Source organism: Charadrius vociferus, unplaced genomic scaffold, assembly GCF_000708025.1.
Source record: "Charadrius vociferus isolate BGI_N301 unplaced genomic scaffold, ASM70802v2 scaffold196, whole genome shotgun sequence".
Taxonomy (NCBI): domain Eukaryota; kingdom Metazoa; phylum Chordata; class Aves; order Charadriiformes; family Charadriidae; genus Charadrius; species Charadrius vociferus.
The window spans coordinates 1,973,382-1,988,466 of record NW_009648953.1 but is presented as its reverse complement, the minus strand read 5'-3'; the positions used below and the strand labels follow the sequence as shown (position 1 = coordinate 1,988,466).

At 37.9% G+C, this 15,085-nt stretch overlaps 2 protein-coding genes across 2 annotated transcripts in view; both read left to right on the top strand.

The window, feature by feature from the left end:
- Positions 1-1,214, top strand: part of GNPTAB (N-acetylglucosamine-1-phosphate transferase, alpha and beta subunits) — a 40,749-nt gene extending 39,535 nt beyond the window's left edge. Inside the window, exons 20-21 of the mRNA XM_009887410.1 lie at positions 34-91; positions 603-1,214. Coding sequence (XP_009885712.1) covers positions 34-81 — 48 coding nt within the window. The 3' untranslated portion in view covers positions 82-91; positions 603-1,214. The remainder of the gene's footprint in view (positions 1-33; positions 92-602) is intronic.
- A 3,400-nt stretch (positions 1,215-4,614) lies between these two features.
- Positions 4,615-13,397, top strand: SYCP3 (synaptonemal complex protein 3). The gene is made up of 8 exons (XM_009887409.1): positions 4,615-4,752; positions 5,946-6,021; positions 7,089-7,123; positions 8,375-8,492; positions 9,199-9,298; positions 10,123-10,221; positions 12,949-13,053; positions 13,197-13,397. Exons 1-8 carry the CDS (start codon positions 4,623-4,625, stop codon positions 13,248-13,250), a joined length of 717 nt encoding a protein of 238 aa, XP_009885711.1. The 5' UTR covers positions 4,615-4,622; the 3' UTR covers positions 13,251-13,397.
- The last annotated feature ends 1,688 nt before the right edge of the window (positions 13,398-15,085 follow it).

Here is a 15,085-nt window from a genome sequence, read left to right as displayed (position 1 = left end):
AATGGAACAAATCATATGGGTAATTCTTTGCAGGTTGGGGCCTTAAGTAACACTTTCCGTGGTCTGATGAAGAGGGTGTAATTCTTGAAAGGTTGGCTTTTGATTATTTTTTTTTTCCCACCTGTAACTTTTGCATGAATCTTTCCCTTGATTTTCAGCCTTTTGTATGTATTGGAAAACTTGCCCTCCTTTAGTAACGTGGTTCTGGAAGGGGGTATTCAACTCAGTAGTATAGCTAGGTATATAAATACTGTTTTTAAGATGCCAGCTTTGTGTTGGTCATTTAGAAATTGAATGTAGCTTGGTGTTATATTAATTTAAATACACAAACTTTAAAATAATCAGAATATACGCATACTGTATTTTTCACTTTCTGCTTGTATTCTGGTTATTTATTGAGAAGTCCAGTGAAAACGTGTACACCTAATAGATGGAATAATTAACTCTTTCTTCCTGTGCAGTGAGGAAACAAAAACCCCAAAACAGTATTAACTTAAACATGGATGGTACAGATTTTATAGTTTCTAGGATGAAAGCCTGACCAGCTGTGCACCTGAAGCCCAGCAGAGAACTAAATATTGTATTTTTTTTCCTGTCCTCAGCTAATTGCACTTAAACGAAAGATTTTTCCAAGGAGAAGGATCCAAAAGGAAGTTGGTCATGAACGAATCAAAGTGTAGAAGAGCTTTATTTTGGAGATCAGTCTACCTCAAGATGTGATAAGCATTTAAAATCTCTCATAAGTGTCTTTTATGGTTTGACATTTAACTGCGTTGATACGAAGAAAAAAAATCATGCATCTACAGTTAGAATCTCTGCAGTACTCTTTGTGATATACAAGCTGCTGGAGCTGTGATAAAGCAAAACAAAAATAATTGCAGGAAACCTTTACGTAGGCAGTTTTCAACAGATCTTACTTTACAGCTGTTAGTTCATGGCCATGTTATCCTTTTTTATAAAAAGGGTTACCTAAAGAAATGTAGCTGCATTTATTGCAGTGGATGTTGCCAACTAGATAAAATGTTGGAAGGCAAAGTTGTTTGGGATCAGCTTAACAGGTCCTTGATCTTGCATTCCAAAACATTTTGCAAATTTCTGTCGTTGCTGCTTTTTTTAGCCCGACGGGAAAATTGAGAATTATGTAACTTGTCATTTAGATTTAGTATACATGTATTGATGTTGACATTCTTTAAAGCACAGTCACAAATCATCCCCTTATTTGTAGTATTTAATTGGGATTTGGAAGACTTGTATGCCAATAAAAAAATACACAATAAAAGAACAACTAATGGTTATTTGAAAGGTACTTTATATCTGGTGTGTTATATTCCAAAGAAGACAATGTTGTTATTGATGATTACAAAGAGAGGGTTGTAATCCAATGAAAGTGATCAAGGTATAATATTTCATAAGCATTGTAAATATAAAAGCAAAAGTGCCTCTCTATATGAATGGGTGACAAACTTTTAATGTAGCAATGTATGGGAGCAGCGTTTCACTTCAGAAAACAATACTTGTACTGACACATGAAGCTTTGTTTTTAAATTCAACAGGCTTTGGCCCTGTGTCTTGCTGAGACATCAGATTAGTACAGTTTTATGTGGGAAAGGATACTGAATGTTTTCAAGAAGAAATTTTTGGTGGTGTGTCTTCAGTTAATTGTATTAACAGTATTCAAAAAAGCATTAATTTTTGTAATCAGATGATGTACAGAATGTATGTGCATATGTATTGTAAGATACTTGGTTTGCTTTGAAATTAACTAAAATGTGATAAAAGTTTTGTCTGTTGTTTCTGTTTTAAAGTTAACCAAAACTCACCCATTTTGATAAATTAGCCATTAATAATTGTGAATCCTTATGTTAAAAGTTCTTATTTTTCCCTTTAAAAACTTCCAGCAGTAATAATTTAATATTAATTTGAAGCATGAATGGAATCTCAAGGTAGAATCAAACTTCTAGGCATTGTAAAAATGCAAGTACTTTTAATTATTAAGGTTTTATTTCATGCTAGCAATATATATTATGCTAGAGTATAGAATACAAACAAGTAGTTTAAATCAACAGTACTTCAGCAGAAATCTAGACATTTCAAGAAATACAAGAAAGCTTTGATAGCTTCTTACACTTGAAACTATTACTAGGTAGATTCAAATTTGACTAGGATCTGTGTTTTTTACAAATGATATTTGGCATTCTAATTAAAATATCTGGAAGAAGCTGGTTGATGAAATTTTAAGGCAGTTTTTCTACTGAAGTTACGTATAACTAGATTGCATAGGTAGCCCAGCTGTCACTGCAATTCCTTTTTGTTGAAGCCAAGTTTTGAAGGTAGATTAATGCTATTTTGTTTCACTGAAGCAATAAGAGCCCGAAAGATGTAGCATAAACCATTCTTTGAAAAATAGTGTGCGCAGCATCTGGGGAAAAAAGAGCAAGCAAGCGAAGCAGGGTAAGATGTGAACAGTAGCATGGTGGTGGCCACGAAGCAGCCACCCACCCGGGCGCTTACTCCTGCAGTGAGAAAAACTTGTGGGTGAAGATGAAGCCAGTTTAGTAAGTGAAGGAGGAGGAAGAAACACAGAGGGAAGAAACTGCAGAGGGAGATACTGAGATGCTCAGTAGACACATCCCCGGCCGGTCTCTGAGCAACGGCCACCTTGGAAAGACCAAACCACACAGCATTTTTTGCAGATCCTGATGGTGTAAGGTATGGCTTATCTCCTCAGTTGTGTCCCGGCTGTTTCCTCTCCAGCTCAGCCGTGTTCCAGCCGTGTCCCCCCTCGCTCCCCGCTGGTGGCCGGGCGGGAGCCAGGCGCGGTGCTGTGCCGGCCCTGCCCTGAGGAACGCCCACTCCTCCCCAGCCGGACCCAGTGGAAATTTAAAACTTGGGTAAGGAAATACCAAGTAAAATTTCTCAAATGGTTGAAGATGGTGAAAACTGAAATAGTGCTAGGATTATTGTTTTTTTTTTTTTAATTTAGATTTTGTTTGGTATTCGTAAGTAGTACTCATTCCTAAGTGGAAAGTACCTTAACTGGGTGAGTACAGAAAATCCTGTGAGAACAGTAGAACAATCTGAAACGTAAACCACGTAGTTTGTAAAATGAATCTGACAGGCGAAATCTTGCCTGTTTCCATTGGCTTGGGGAAAAATCCTCCCTGGGCATCCTACCCTACACACACCATAACAACCTATTTTAGAGACTTTTTGTCGCCTGAGTACGAAATAAAAGCCACTTTTACTTACCAAAAAAAAAAAAAAAGGCTAAAGGGAGGTGAGGTTTAAACAAGTTTAAAGCTGAAGCAGCCGGCCCGCGCAGCAGGTACCGCTGCTGAGGGCAACATGGCGGGGTGGGGGCGGTGGTGTTAGTGCGCAGGCGCCCGCTCCGCCTTCCCGCCTTTTCCTCAGGGGCGGGAGTCGCTGAGGCGGGGCGGCGCTCCCTCAGGCCTGAGAGCAGCTCTCGCTTCGGCGGTGCCGCGGGAACGTGAAGCCCCGTGGGGGGCAGCGGCGGCCGTGGCCGCGGTGGGCGCTGCGCGGGGGTGAGGAGGTGGGAGCCGGGGAGAGGCCGTCGCTGGGCAGAGGGTGAGGATGGTCGGGCGGAGGGGGAGGAACAGGGTTAGGACGCCGCGGTGAACCTCAGCCGCTTCCCCTCGAAACCTCTTGTGGCAGCGGCGTGGTGGCGGGGCCAAGTCCCTCTTTGCTGCTCTGAGGTAGAAGCAGGTGGGCCCTCGTGGTGGAAAGCCCCCCAGAGGCCATTCACGCAAATAACAGGTTTATTTCACATCTCCTTGGGCAGGGTGAAAAAAAGGAGGTGATTTCCTCTGGAAGATCGTTGTTAAATACACAACTGCGGATTGAAGATACTTGAATTGGCGAAAGCAGGTAGCTACGCAGGATGGGTAGTAGCATCTAATGCCTTTAATTATTACAACTGTGCTATTTCCCTTCTAAATAGATATTTCACTCCTTGATTATAAAGGTACACAGAATATATAAAAATCAGTATTACTAAAGTAAGAAAATGAGTACTATTTTTTAAGAGGGCAGTGTATTTCTAAAACAAAAGTACAGGAACTGTATTAGTTACATTAGAGAATGCAGAGGCATAAGAGATAAAAGTAAAGATAATTAAGTGAACGTTGCCCAGGATTTTTAAAAATGGCATATATGTGTGTATCTTTGTCTGTCTAGTGTGGGATGGCTTGTAGAATAAGATTGTTCTTTATGGTTTATCATTTCTGTATTTTGTAAGAGTATTGACCTAGCTTTTGGGGAATGCCATACTCGATAAGACAAAACAGATAACAAATACTATGAAGCCCAGCAGGCAGGCACCTAAAGAAGGTGCATAATTTACTTCCTTGTTTTTCAGCAGACTGAAGCATGTACCTACTAGCCCTGGTATTTTTTTTACCCTGTTCTTAAACACCGATGGGTAATCGTGTGGATTACCTCGAAACTAAAACAGTTTAACTGCTTGAATGTCCTTGGAGGTGGAGACTGTTACAGGGGTGTCCATAATAGGTCAATGTAAGCATGAAAACATATTGATCTTCAAAGTATTGTGGGGAAAGTTATGTGGCAAATACAGCATACCATTTCAGTAGGAAGAAAATCTCATGGCACCACCGGGAAGAAAGCATGGAGGAAAAGCTGGTAAACCAGCACAGGAAGATCAAGCCATACCGGCCTATGACTTTCAGGAAGAAAGAAAAGAGCTGAGTGGATCTGACGAAGATATTAGAGAAGGTGCTTATATAATTGTTTTAAACTATTATTTTTTTTTTTACGTGAAGGTTATAATATTTATCACTATGACTAGAAATGAAGACACTTCCGTATTAGCTTTGTTTGAGTAAGCATGGCTCGTAATGTTCGTGACATCTACCCTCCTGCTGTGTAATTGTGATTGGTAAGAGAACACAGTAGAATAGCACTGTCATAATGCAATGTTATGTCTTAAAATTACAAGTGGAGTCTTTAATAGAGTAGGATTTTGTTACCTTATTTTAATGCCATATTCTTCTATCACCTGGCTGCATGTAACATTGTGAGATCGGGACAGAACAGAAGAAGAGTTCTGCTTGCTTGTATGGAGTGCTTAGTCAGGTAGGGTTGTTGGAGTCTTAATGCTGGGAAGGTTAAGAGTACTTCAGGTAGAATCTGAACTGAAGAAAAGAAAGAGGAAGAAGCACAGGAAGCTGAGGAAAAAAGACAAGAAGTCAACCAAGGGATTCTTGTTTAATTTTGAGGAAGTGTCATAAAAAAGTGGACTTAGCTTAAAAATGCAGTTCTCATTCATCACATGATAACTTTTTTGTAAAGTTTGAAGAAGCAAAACTTTTGTAAAGTTGAAAAAGAGTTGTAACTCTTTTTCTGGATTTTTGTCTTTCAGCAGTTATCTCTGGGTTTGTTTCTCTTCATTTCTCTCCTTCTTCATTTGTTCAGACTAAACCCTCCCCCCCTTCCCCAGTTAATAGAAATTTGACAGCCAAGGACTTTTATTTTTTGGAAAGAATATTTGTGATTTTGCTTTTTTAAAGGTCAGAGTACACAATTTCAGTACTTATTTTACAGTAAAATGAAATTCTTACAGATTGAGCTTTTCCAATTTTTAGATTTTTACCTTCTGATGATTGTTATATTGTGAGTTGGGAGTAATTGTATAAGTAGTGGACAGAGAAACTAAAACTGGTTGAGACCAGTCTAGAGGAACGCAAGGCAGTGCCAGCTCAAATCTAGCCTTGCAGAATAATTCACCGCCATCTGTCAACTACAGATTCAAAGTTTTAGGAACTGCATCTGTTATGGATGGGAACTGAGACCCATGAGACATGTTCAAAGAAGTGGCATTACAGAAATGTAATTACACTTTTAATAATTCAAAAGAGCCCCACAAAATATAAGATATTTTTGTAAGTCTTTTTGGAATTTGTATTAAGGTGAAACACCAGTAATGGACAAGCATGGAAAGAAACGACCTTTGGTGACTACTCATGTGGTTCCAGATGATGTGGGGTAAGGTTAGGATTTTTTTTTTTTTTTTTTTTACCTTAAATAGGTACTGATTTCATTTATTCACTATGGTTGTTTTGCTTGCAGGTTTTTATTTTTAGTATTTGATTAAAAAATCAGGAGACATAATACTGTAGTTGTAGGTAAAGACAGAAAATGTAACACACTAAAATTAGTAATTCTGCAGTTTCTTTGTAGATACTTTTGAACATCCATAAAAAATTGATATATTTGTGAGTTCTTAAAATTCTTATTTCTTTCAAAAGATGATTTAAGTTTTATCTTAAATTGTTGATAGTTTCATTATTTTTTTCCTGTGATCTTAGATGCTTGAAGATATTAACAATACTTTAAGTGATCCAACTATTGCATGAAATAAAAATGCTTCTTACAGATAAATCTTATAAAATCCAATATTTACAGCCAGTGTAAATGTAATAAAAGTGTATGTTGAAATAGCTTTTAGCAAGATTATAGCTGTTGAGTTGAAGATGGATGTTTGGTTTTTTTTCACTCTTCAAAAAAGAAAGTGATATCCTGTGAAGAGCATGAGATAAAAACAAGATAAACATTTTCTTTACTCACTATGTCCCTTTTTGGACTTGCCAGCTGTTGTACCTCTGCCTTACACACTGGTGTTATCATCTTAAAAGTGTTGTAAAAACAACACTGATATTATTTGTCTTGGATTTTTCTAACTGTGCCAATCATGCTGGCTGTGGTGGACTTGTTTCCATTTGATATTCCAAATACCTTTTGTGTTTTCTTTTTGTATAGGGAAATGATCAATTTTATTTACTCTCCTCCCTCACTCAGGACCCTTTTATTCCTAATACTGCCTTTTTACTGGGGAGTAAGTTAATAGATTCTAGTAAATTTTTAAAAAAACAGCAATTTGGCTAAAAAAGAGACCTCTCACAGGAGGAGAGCTATTTTTTATCTTGTAGAACAGTAGCAGCTCTGTCACTGTTTACAAGTGATAGGCACATGAATAAAATTAGTTTTAAGCGTATACAACAGGTCAGAAAGTCGGAAAATGGGAAAATGAAAATTTTTGAACACTTTTGTAGGGGTGAAGTACAGAATATGCTGGAAAGATTTGGAGGTAAGTATGTTTACATTCTAATACTTTTTTTTTTTTAATTATTTTTCTTAAGTTGCAGAACTGGTAGTAACTCCTGACCATAAAATAACTTTCAAGATTTACATAAAATGACCAGTCTTTATAGCATTTTTCAGTATTTGTGAAAAAAGCCAGTTTTCAAAAAAAAAGTTTTAAGTAGAGCAAAGGGCAAGAAGAGAAGGGGATAAGTGCATATATATATAAAGTGGGATGCAAGTATTAGTGTAGGTAATTACAAAGGAAAAAGGGAAAGATGCATGAGTGCTTTTGATTATCAATTCCAATTTTAAGACAAAGTTTAAGAGGTAGTGATTATATTGTAGAGAAAAGGGACAATATGAGCTAGCTATTGCTCTTGCTCAGCTTTTTGTTACAATGATGAAGAAAAGACTGGGGATTGCAAGACTTGAGTGAGACATTCAGGGCATGTAAATGTTAATATAAGCAGCTAAACAGAACAGATAGTTCTAATTCTAGACAAGGAATTTTGGAAGTAGGTTGTAGTGATACAGAATGAGCTAGCGAGTAGTCTGTACTCCACACCTTCAGAAATCTAGAGAACAGGGAGACAGTAGAAAAGAGAATTTCAGCAGTCAGGAAGAAAGGAGAGTACAAAATTCTAGAAGAGCTAAAGAATGAGGGTACGTAATGCCAGGCATCTAGTGATGAGAGATTTATGTGTGTCACCTAGTTGGATTTAATTTTGTCATAACCAGATCCTCAGATAGCTTTACTTATAGTTAAATTTCCAGCTGAATTCTAGGTAGCTGACAGGTTAGAGAAAAAACGTATTTCACTTGTAAAGAATTTGTAATACCGTCTGTGTCTGCTCAGAGCCAGTCTGACACTGTACCTGCTACCATCCTGCCCAGAATGAAACAACCTAAAGCTGAGTCACACCGTGGTAGGTCCTATTTGGTCTGGCGCCTGAGAGAGGTGGGACTCAGAGCAGATGCTGGAGTAGTCAATGGGCTGGGCAACAAGCAGTTGCAACTCCAGTGGCCAAGTGGTGTTTAGGGTGTGTGGGGTGGGGGGCTTAGGGAAGCAGCACTCACACTGGTGCCAACAGCAGGTTGAGGGACACCCTAAACAGCAGCCAGGGGCCCGGATCACATGAGCTTCTTTCCATTCAAATACACCTCGTTTGCTTCTAAGCATAACTCATCAGCATTTTTAATAAAAGGCATTATGTATCTTGGTATGCTTAATTTCTAAATATTCTTTGATTTTTAGCTGACATTAACAAGGCTCTCTTAGCTAAGAGGAAAAGGTTAGAAATGTATACGAAAGCCTCCCTCAAAACCAGCAACCAGAAGATTGAACATATTTGGAAAACACAGCAGGAGCAAAGGTAACATTTACCCTTGTTTTTCAAACCTGTGAAATCAAATTCCCTTTGGTGTCACAGCATGGATAGCTGGTCCATGCTATAAGAAAATAATTGTCATTTTCACATTGAAAATCATTTTCACCATACATAACACTCCTCTTGCCTCTTAAGGCGTATTTAATTACTAGATCTGATGCTACAGGTAGAGCAAACTGAAAAATGGAACAGCTAAAAACTGAAAGTCAGCAATACTTGTAATTGTCTTGGTGATTATATATATATTTGAAACTTGCATTGACAAAATTTAAGTTTACATAGAGAAACTAGATCATAATGAACTAACAGATGAGATGATCAATTATTCGTTATAAACCCCTTGTGTTAAAGCAAAGATCTGCAGTGGGCTTAGAAAAACATAGTAAATCTCAGAAAACCTGACACTGTTAGGAAGAAAAGTTGATGTAATCTTTTTTTAACCTGAGTTTTGTATGAGAGTGCTGTCTCCTTATATGTATTTAGTCCAAATTCACTCTGAAAAAGTGTGCGTGTATGTATGTGTGGTCAGTTTTTCAAAACATCAGTGTTCAGTTAGGACCAGATGTCAAAATAGCCTGTTTCTTTATCTATGCCGGCTCCTTTTATTCTACTCCACGTGTGTGTTGAACCTTAACTTTTCTGGTAATTCTTCATAGCATTTGTCATACTTACGGCTAGTGTCTGTTTGTAGGCAGAAGCTCAATCATGAGTTCTCCCAGCAGTTCCTGACTTTATTTCAGCAATGGGATGTAGATGTGCAGAAAGCAGAGGAGCAGGAAGAAAAACTAGCGGTGGGTTTCCAGCATGGCATAAGTTTTGTGGTATTTTCACAAGGAGGGAATAGTGTTGTTTAGACACTCAAGAAATGTAAAAACACTTTACGCAGTTTAAACAAACATTGTTTATCTCTTGATTTAAAAAAAATTCATTCAAGCTTGGTGGTTCTCAAACTGTAAATGTTTAAGTTTGGGGATACATTTTAAAGTGAAGAGGGGTGCATTTGTAAACTATATGGCAAGTTTATAAATGGCAAGAAGCGATGCCCTGGGCCAGAATGTGGCTTGGGAAAAGCCAAGACCATTAATGGAGAAGAAAGATGTGTGCTGTTCCTGTGCATCCATAGCATCTGCGGTCAGAAGAAGGAGTAACGGAATGTAGTTGTCTTCTAGCATGCATTGCTTAAAAATATGTCTGCATATAATAAATGTATGAGAATTTGATCACTGAAAGGGGATAGGAGCTACACAATGGAATGTAATCACATGATGTTACTGTATTTGTACTCTCAACACATTTGCAAGTTTTGCTTTTCCCTAGGCAGCACATTTCCCTGGGATACCCTCGAGAACTGCGTTGGATAGCAATCCTCAAAGGATCTCAGAGAGATAATTCATGTTGGAAGGGACCTCAAGAGGTGACTTGGGGCTTAATCCAGTCTTCAGTCGTTCTTTCATTAATAAGCACAAGGATAGCTCTCCAGGCAGAGATCTACATTACATGACCCAGATTTCCAGTGAATGCAGAATTTCTAATTCTGATTAATGACAACAGCATTGCTGTCCAAGCGCTTTTGGTTAACTAATGTGATTATTTTTTTCTTTTGCTTCTGCTTCAGAATATGTTTCGTCAGCAACAAAAAGTTTTTCAACAGGCAAGAATAGTTCAGAGTCAGAGACTGAAAACCATTAAGCAACTCTATGAGCAATTTTCAAAGGTACAGTAAATTTTCTTCTTAGAAAGCAGCTGATCCTTATCACGTTATTTAAGAAAGCTGTATTAATTCAACCTTTGTGAAATACTGAGATTTAAGGTTCATTTAAGGCAAATAACAGCCTTGCGTGAATATTCATGGTAGTATCTTTCCCTTATTTGTTAAGAGCATGGCTTGTTCTCTCTATACATGCATACAGATTGCATCTGTTTAATAAATGATTTAGTTAAATATATTCTTACAGGGATCTGATTGGCTTGTTTCAAATATTTAACCACAACCCTCAGACCATACTTTCTAAAGAGAACACAGTTTTGTACCAGGTTAAAGGTTATAGTTGAGTTAAATCATCAGGATTTTGTCTTAATTATTCCCTTAGATTTCTGGTATGTAGTTAAAAAAGTGAAACTTGACAATCTATTAAAGATACATCTTAGGCTGCAATTTATTGCTTTTATTACTGCTGGCAGGTGCATCCTCCATAATGAAAATTAGATACCAATGTTTTTCTGTCATTAACCTTTCTAGCTATTGCTGCTTCATGTAAGAAAATTCACCATTAAAGAAAATCAATTGTAATTCCCTTAAAATTGCTCAGTTAGAACTCTCTTCATCTCTTCCTAAGCAACATTTCTTACAAAGGGTTTTCTTTTTTGTAACCTGGTATTCAAGGTAAGCATTCAATAAAATGTCAACAGGAAGAATCTGATAGAAATGATGACTGATGGTGAAAACCAGCCCAGGTGGATGGTTATGTCATCAGTCCCGTTTAACTTTCTTGTTGCTTTATGCAGAATTTTTTTATTTCCTGGGAGTTCCTACAAACACCATTTTTTGGACAGTGCTTACAGAGATAATATATTTTAAACACATGATTCATACTGGTCAGCTGTGATGTGTTTTGATTTGTGGGATTTTTTTTTAACAAAGTATCTAACATACTAGACAGCAAACAAAAAAATTATTATTACTACAACTACTCAAAAATTTGACATTTTGGTTAAAAAAAAGACAAGTTTTTCCCTGTCATTTTACACTAAGAACGAAACACTTTATTCCCAAATTGCCTTCCCCCACTGTTTTTCTAAGTAAGGTACTAGAAGTCGAAACTGTGAGAAAAATGAAAGTACCCTAAATGATTGGTTTTGTAATGAATGCAAAGGCACAGCACCGTAGAATCACTGAAGAGCTGAGGTTGGAACGGACACCTGGAAGTCATCTGGTCTGACCAACAGATGGTACAGCAGGGCTACCTAGGGTTGGTTGCCCTGGACTTAGGTCCAGATGGCTTTTCAGTATCTCCAAAGATGGAGACTCTACAGCCTCTCTGGGCAGCCTGTTCCAGTGCTCAGTCACCCTCACAGTAAAAAAGTGTTTCCTGATGTTCAGAGGGGACCTCATATGTGTTCAGTTTGTGACCGTTGTCTCTGGTCCTGTCACTGGGCACCTCAGCAGCCTGGCTCAATCTTCTTTGCATCTCCCCTTCAGGTATTTATGTATATAGAGAAGATCCCTGTAAGCCTTCTCCTCTCCAGGCTGAACAGTCCTAGCTCTCAGCCTTTCCTCCTAAGAGAAACGCTTTTGTGCCTTAATCATCTTCGTGGCCCTTCATTGGCCTCTATCCAGTATGTCCATGTTGCTCTTGTACTGAGGAGTCTGGAACTGGACCCAGCGCTCCCGGTGTGGTCTCACCAGTGCTGAGTAGAGGAGAAAGATCACCTCCCTTGACCTGCTGGCAACACTTCTCCTAATGCAGCCTAGGAGACTCAGCTGCCTTTGCTGCCAGGGCACACTGCTGGCTTGTGTTCAACTTGGTGTCCACCAGGACCCCCAGGTCCTTTTCTGCCAAGCCGCTTTCCAGCTGTGTCGCCCCCCGTATACAGTGGTATGTGGGACAGATTCAAGTCTGTCGGTTTCTGGCAAACTATAATTTCTGTTCAAGTCATTTCCTAACTTTTTTAAATTTCAGTTAGTTATGATACGGGGTTGTTTTTCAGGTCTGGCAGCTTCAAAAAAAACCCACCTGAAATACAGCAACTCTTAGTTTAAGATAGTCAGAATTTACAGAGGATATTGCAGAAGCATTAATAAATAATAACTGTTCCAAAATGTCAAAAATGTCTTCATCAAAGATGAAAAACTGAACAGAAGGTCAAGTATTACTTTGATTTTTTTCTCCTCAAAGATCAAAAGGTAGAAATCAAGCCTCAAATAAGCTTAATACAAGTAAAGGAAAATGCAACTACACCCATACATAGGGTTGTATGTACAGAAGGGAAGATAATGAGTGAGCTTTCCTTGGCTTATTTGGGGAGAAGTGTGCAAAGAGAAGGAAATTTAATGGGTTTTATAATCCTTACTTCAAGTCTCCAAGGTTGTCATAATAAAAAACTCCTATCATTCCTGACAGATGGTCTGTTTATTCTTTACTAACCTTTACTGATATGCAAGATAACTAGCTGAGACCTCACAGACACTGAGCAGAGGGGACTGTTTCCTTCACAGGGCCTATATCGTTTCACAGGGTCCATACTATTTAAACAGGAATGTAGACGGGAGTAAGGAGACCTGCATGATTTGTCTGTCAACTTCGTGACAAAACTCATCAATTATCAGTGGCCACTGTTGTTGTAAAAATTAAATTTTAGTCTGAATAATGGTTGGTTTCTTTCTTTTAAATTAACCTTTTGACATTGAACAGTTCTGAATTAAGATTATCCTTAACTTCAGAGCATGGAAGAGCTGGAGAAGAGCAATGAAAATCTTCTAGCTGGTGCTCAAAGTGAACTTCGCAAAGAAATGGCTCTCTTGCAGAAGAAGATTATGATGGACACCGTAAGTATCAGATCTATGAAGCAGTTAGTTAAATGCAAAAATAGAACATTCTATAAAAAAGTCATTTGACATTCATTTAATTAACTCAAAGGAATCATAGTGATACGGCATTTGTTCAGTATTATCTCCTTTTCTTGTAACAGCAACAACAGGAGATGGCAACCGTTCGCAAGTCTCTTCAGTCCATGTTATTCTGATGGCTCAATGGAGAAACAACTTGTACCTAAGTAACATGATACAAGTATAGGCATTAGCCATAGAGAAGTATGTTCAGATTTAAATGTTTTCAAGTTCCTATTAAACGCTTTCATGGATTGTTCTAATCTTGTCTCTGATAATGTTGTAAGAATGTATATTAGTACATTTATTACTTGGGGGGGGAAGGTGTGGACCCCAAACCATTTACTATCTGTCCAATTAATTTTTAACTACTTAATGCTCACTTTCAGTATCATTGGCCTGTTTAAATGGTTTCACTTTTTATAATGCCAGATTGTAATAATAGGCAGAATTAATGAAAAAGGCATTACCCAGATTTTACATAATAACTTTAGGCCTTTAGGTACATTGTGCAAATAGAAGCGTTTTTCACAAGCTGCAGACTTTAAGATATTCATCATTTCAGCATTTAGTCTGCTGATGTATCAGCAGTTATAAAATTTCACAGAGTATGACATAGCTCATGTAAGATTGTTTAATGTGTATTATGGTAACTTAAAGTAAATTTTAACTTTTGTAGGCTAGGCATTGTAATATCTTTGTACTAGTAAAGAGATTTATGCACTGCTGTAATTTCTCCAAAGAGCAGGTTTCTTTCGTTGAATGATGAGCTGAGTATCACAGCTTTATATGACATCTGCTCAAGTAAGCATAATTAAACATTATGCATTTTGGCGTATATAGTTCTTGGTAGAACCACTGCTAGAACTAATCATGCTCATTTATTTAGTACAAGTTATTACAAGCCTTTGAGATGGAGTATTACTTTTTGCAAATCCAAACGACTAGCAGTTTAGGGAGGCCTAAGTTTTAAGGATAACGCATTTCTCTTTCATGTATCTCATGACAGTATGTCAGTATATATTAAACAATCGGCTTAGCTGGCATGCAGTTTCTTTTTACAGAAAACCATTACACCTGAATACCCACTTTTACAATTTAAGTAGTTCCTAACATATTTAATGCTTAGATTTAATACACTAGTAGATAAACCAAAAGCCATCCACACACCCACACAAACTTGATGTTTTCATAACAGTGTATTTCAAAACCAGTCCATACAGATTCTTCTCCTCAGCTTACTAGCATTTTTAGTTCGGAATCGAGTAATTTGATAATGGTTCTGCAGTTCTGGGAGCCAGATTACTGATAGCTGACCTACAGATACTTCAGCTATTAGGCTGCAACTGAAGTTGAACAAGAAACTGGTGCAGAGCTCTTCTTGTTCTGCGTCTCCTAGGGCTCAGGGAAGGAGCAAACACAAAAGTTACATCGCTAGAATGATGTATGAGACAACATGGGCTTCTGGTGGGTAACAACTAACTGTGCTAATTTGTAACCGTGCTGCTGAGTCTCAGCCCCCTAAGGATGGCTAGATGATGCTACGAAGTACAGTTAACAGTTTTTGCTTCCTATCTTCAGTACTAGGTTATTTGTTAGTATTGCCTTATGTTTCTGGTTTTATTTGTTAGTATTGCCTCATGCTTCTGGTTTTCTGACCAATTTATGCATTAGCTTCTTATCATCCACAGACCTCAATCATATCCTTAAAACTACTTACACCCAGTACTACATGACCCACTTTTGAGCACTCTGGGGAACCAAACCTTCTCATCTAAAAAAGCTGCCTCTGTCTTTTCATCAGATGTGTAATTTGTTTACAGTATTCATACAAACTGAAATGGTCTTTACTGTCTTCTTATTTGCCCATGGCCTGGCTGCAGGCTAAGGTCAGCTGTCAATGCTGTGTCTTTCCCAGCCTCAAACAGGAGTGGTATGATTCATTTGGAATTGGTATTAGTCACTTAGAGAG

Excerpts from the sequence above, each read along its gene's own strand:
- SYCP3 (XM_009887409.1), top strand. The coding sequence starts at position 4,623 with ATGGCACCACCGGGAAGAAAGCATGGAGGAAAAGCTGGTAAACCAGCA. Across the intron at positions 10,222-12,948 it reads TCTATGAGCAATTTTCAAAG|AGCATGGAAGAGCTGGAGAA; the intron begins GTACAGTAAATT and ends CCTTAACTTCAG. Across the intron at positions 13,054-13,196 it reads AGAAGATTATGATGGACACC|CAACAACAGGAGATGGCAAC; the intron begins GTAAGTATCAGA and ends TTCTTGTAACAG.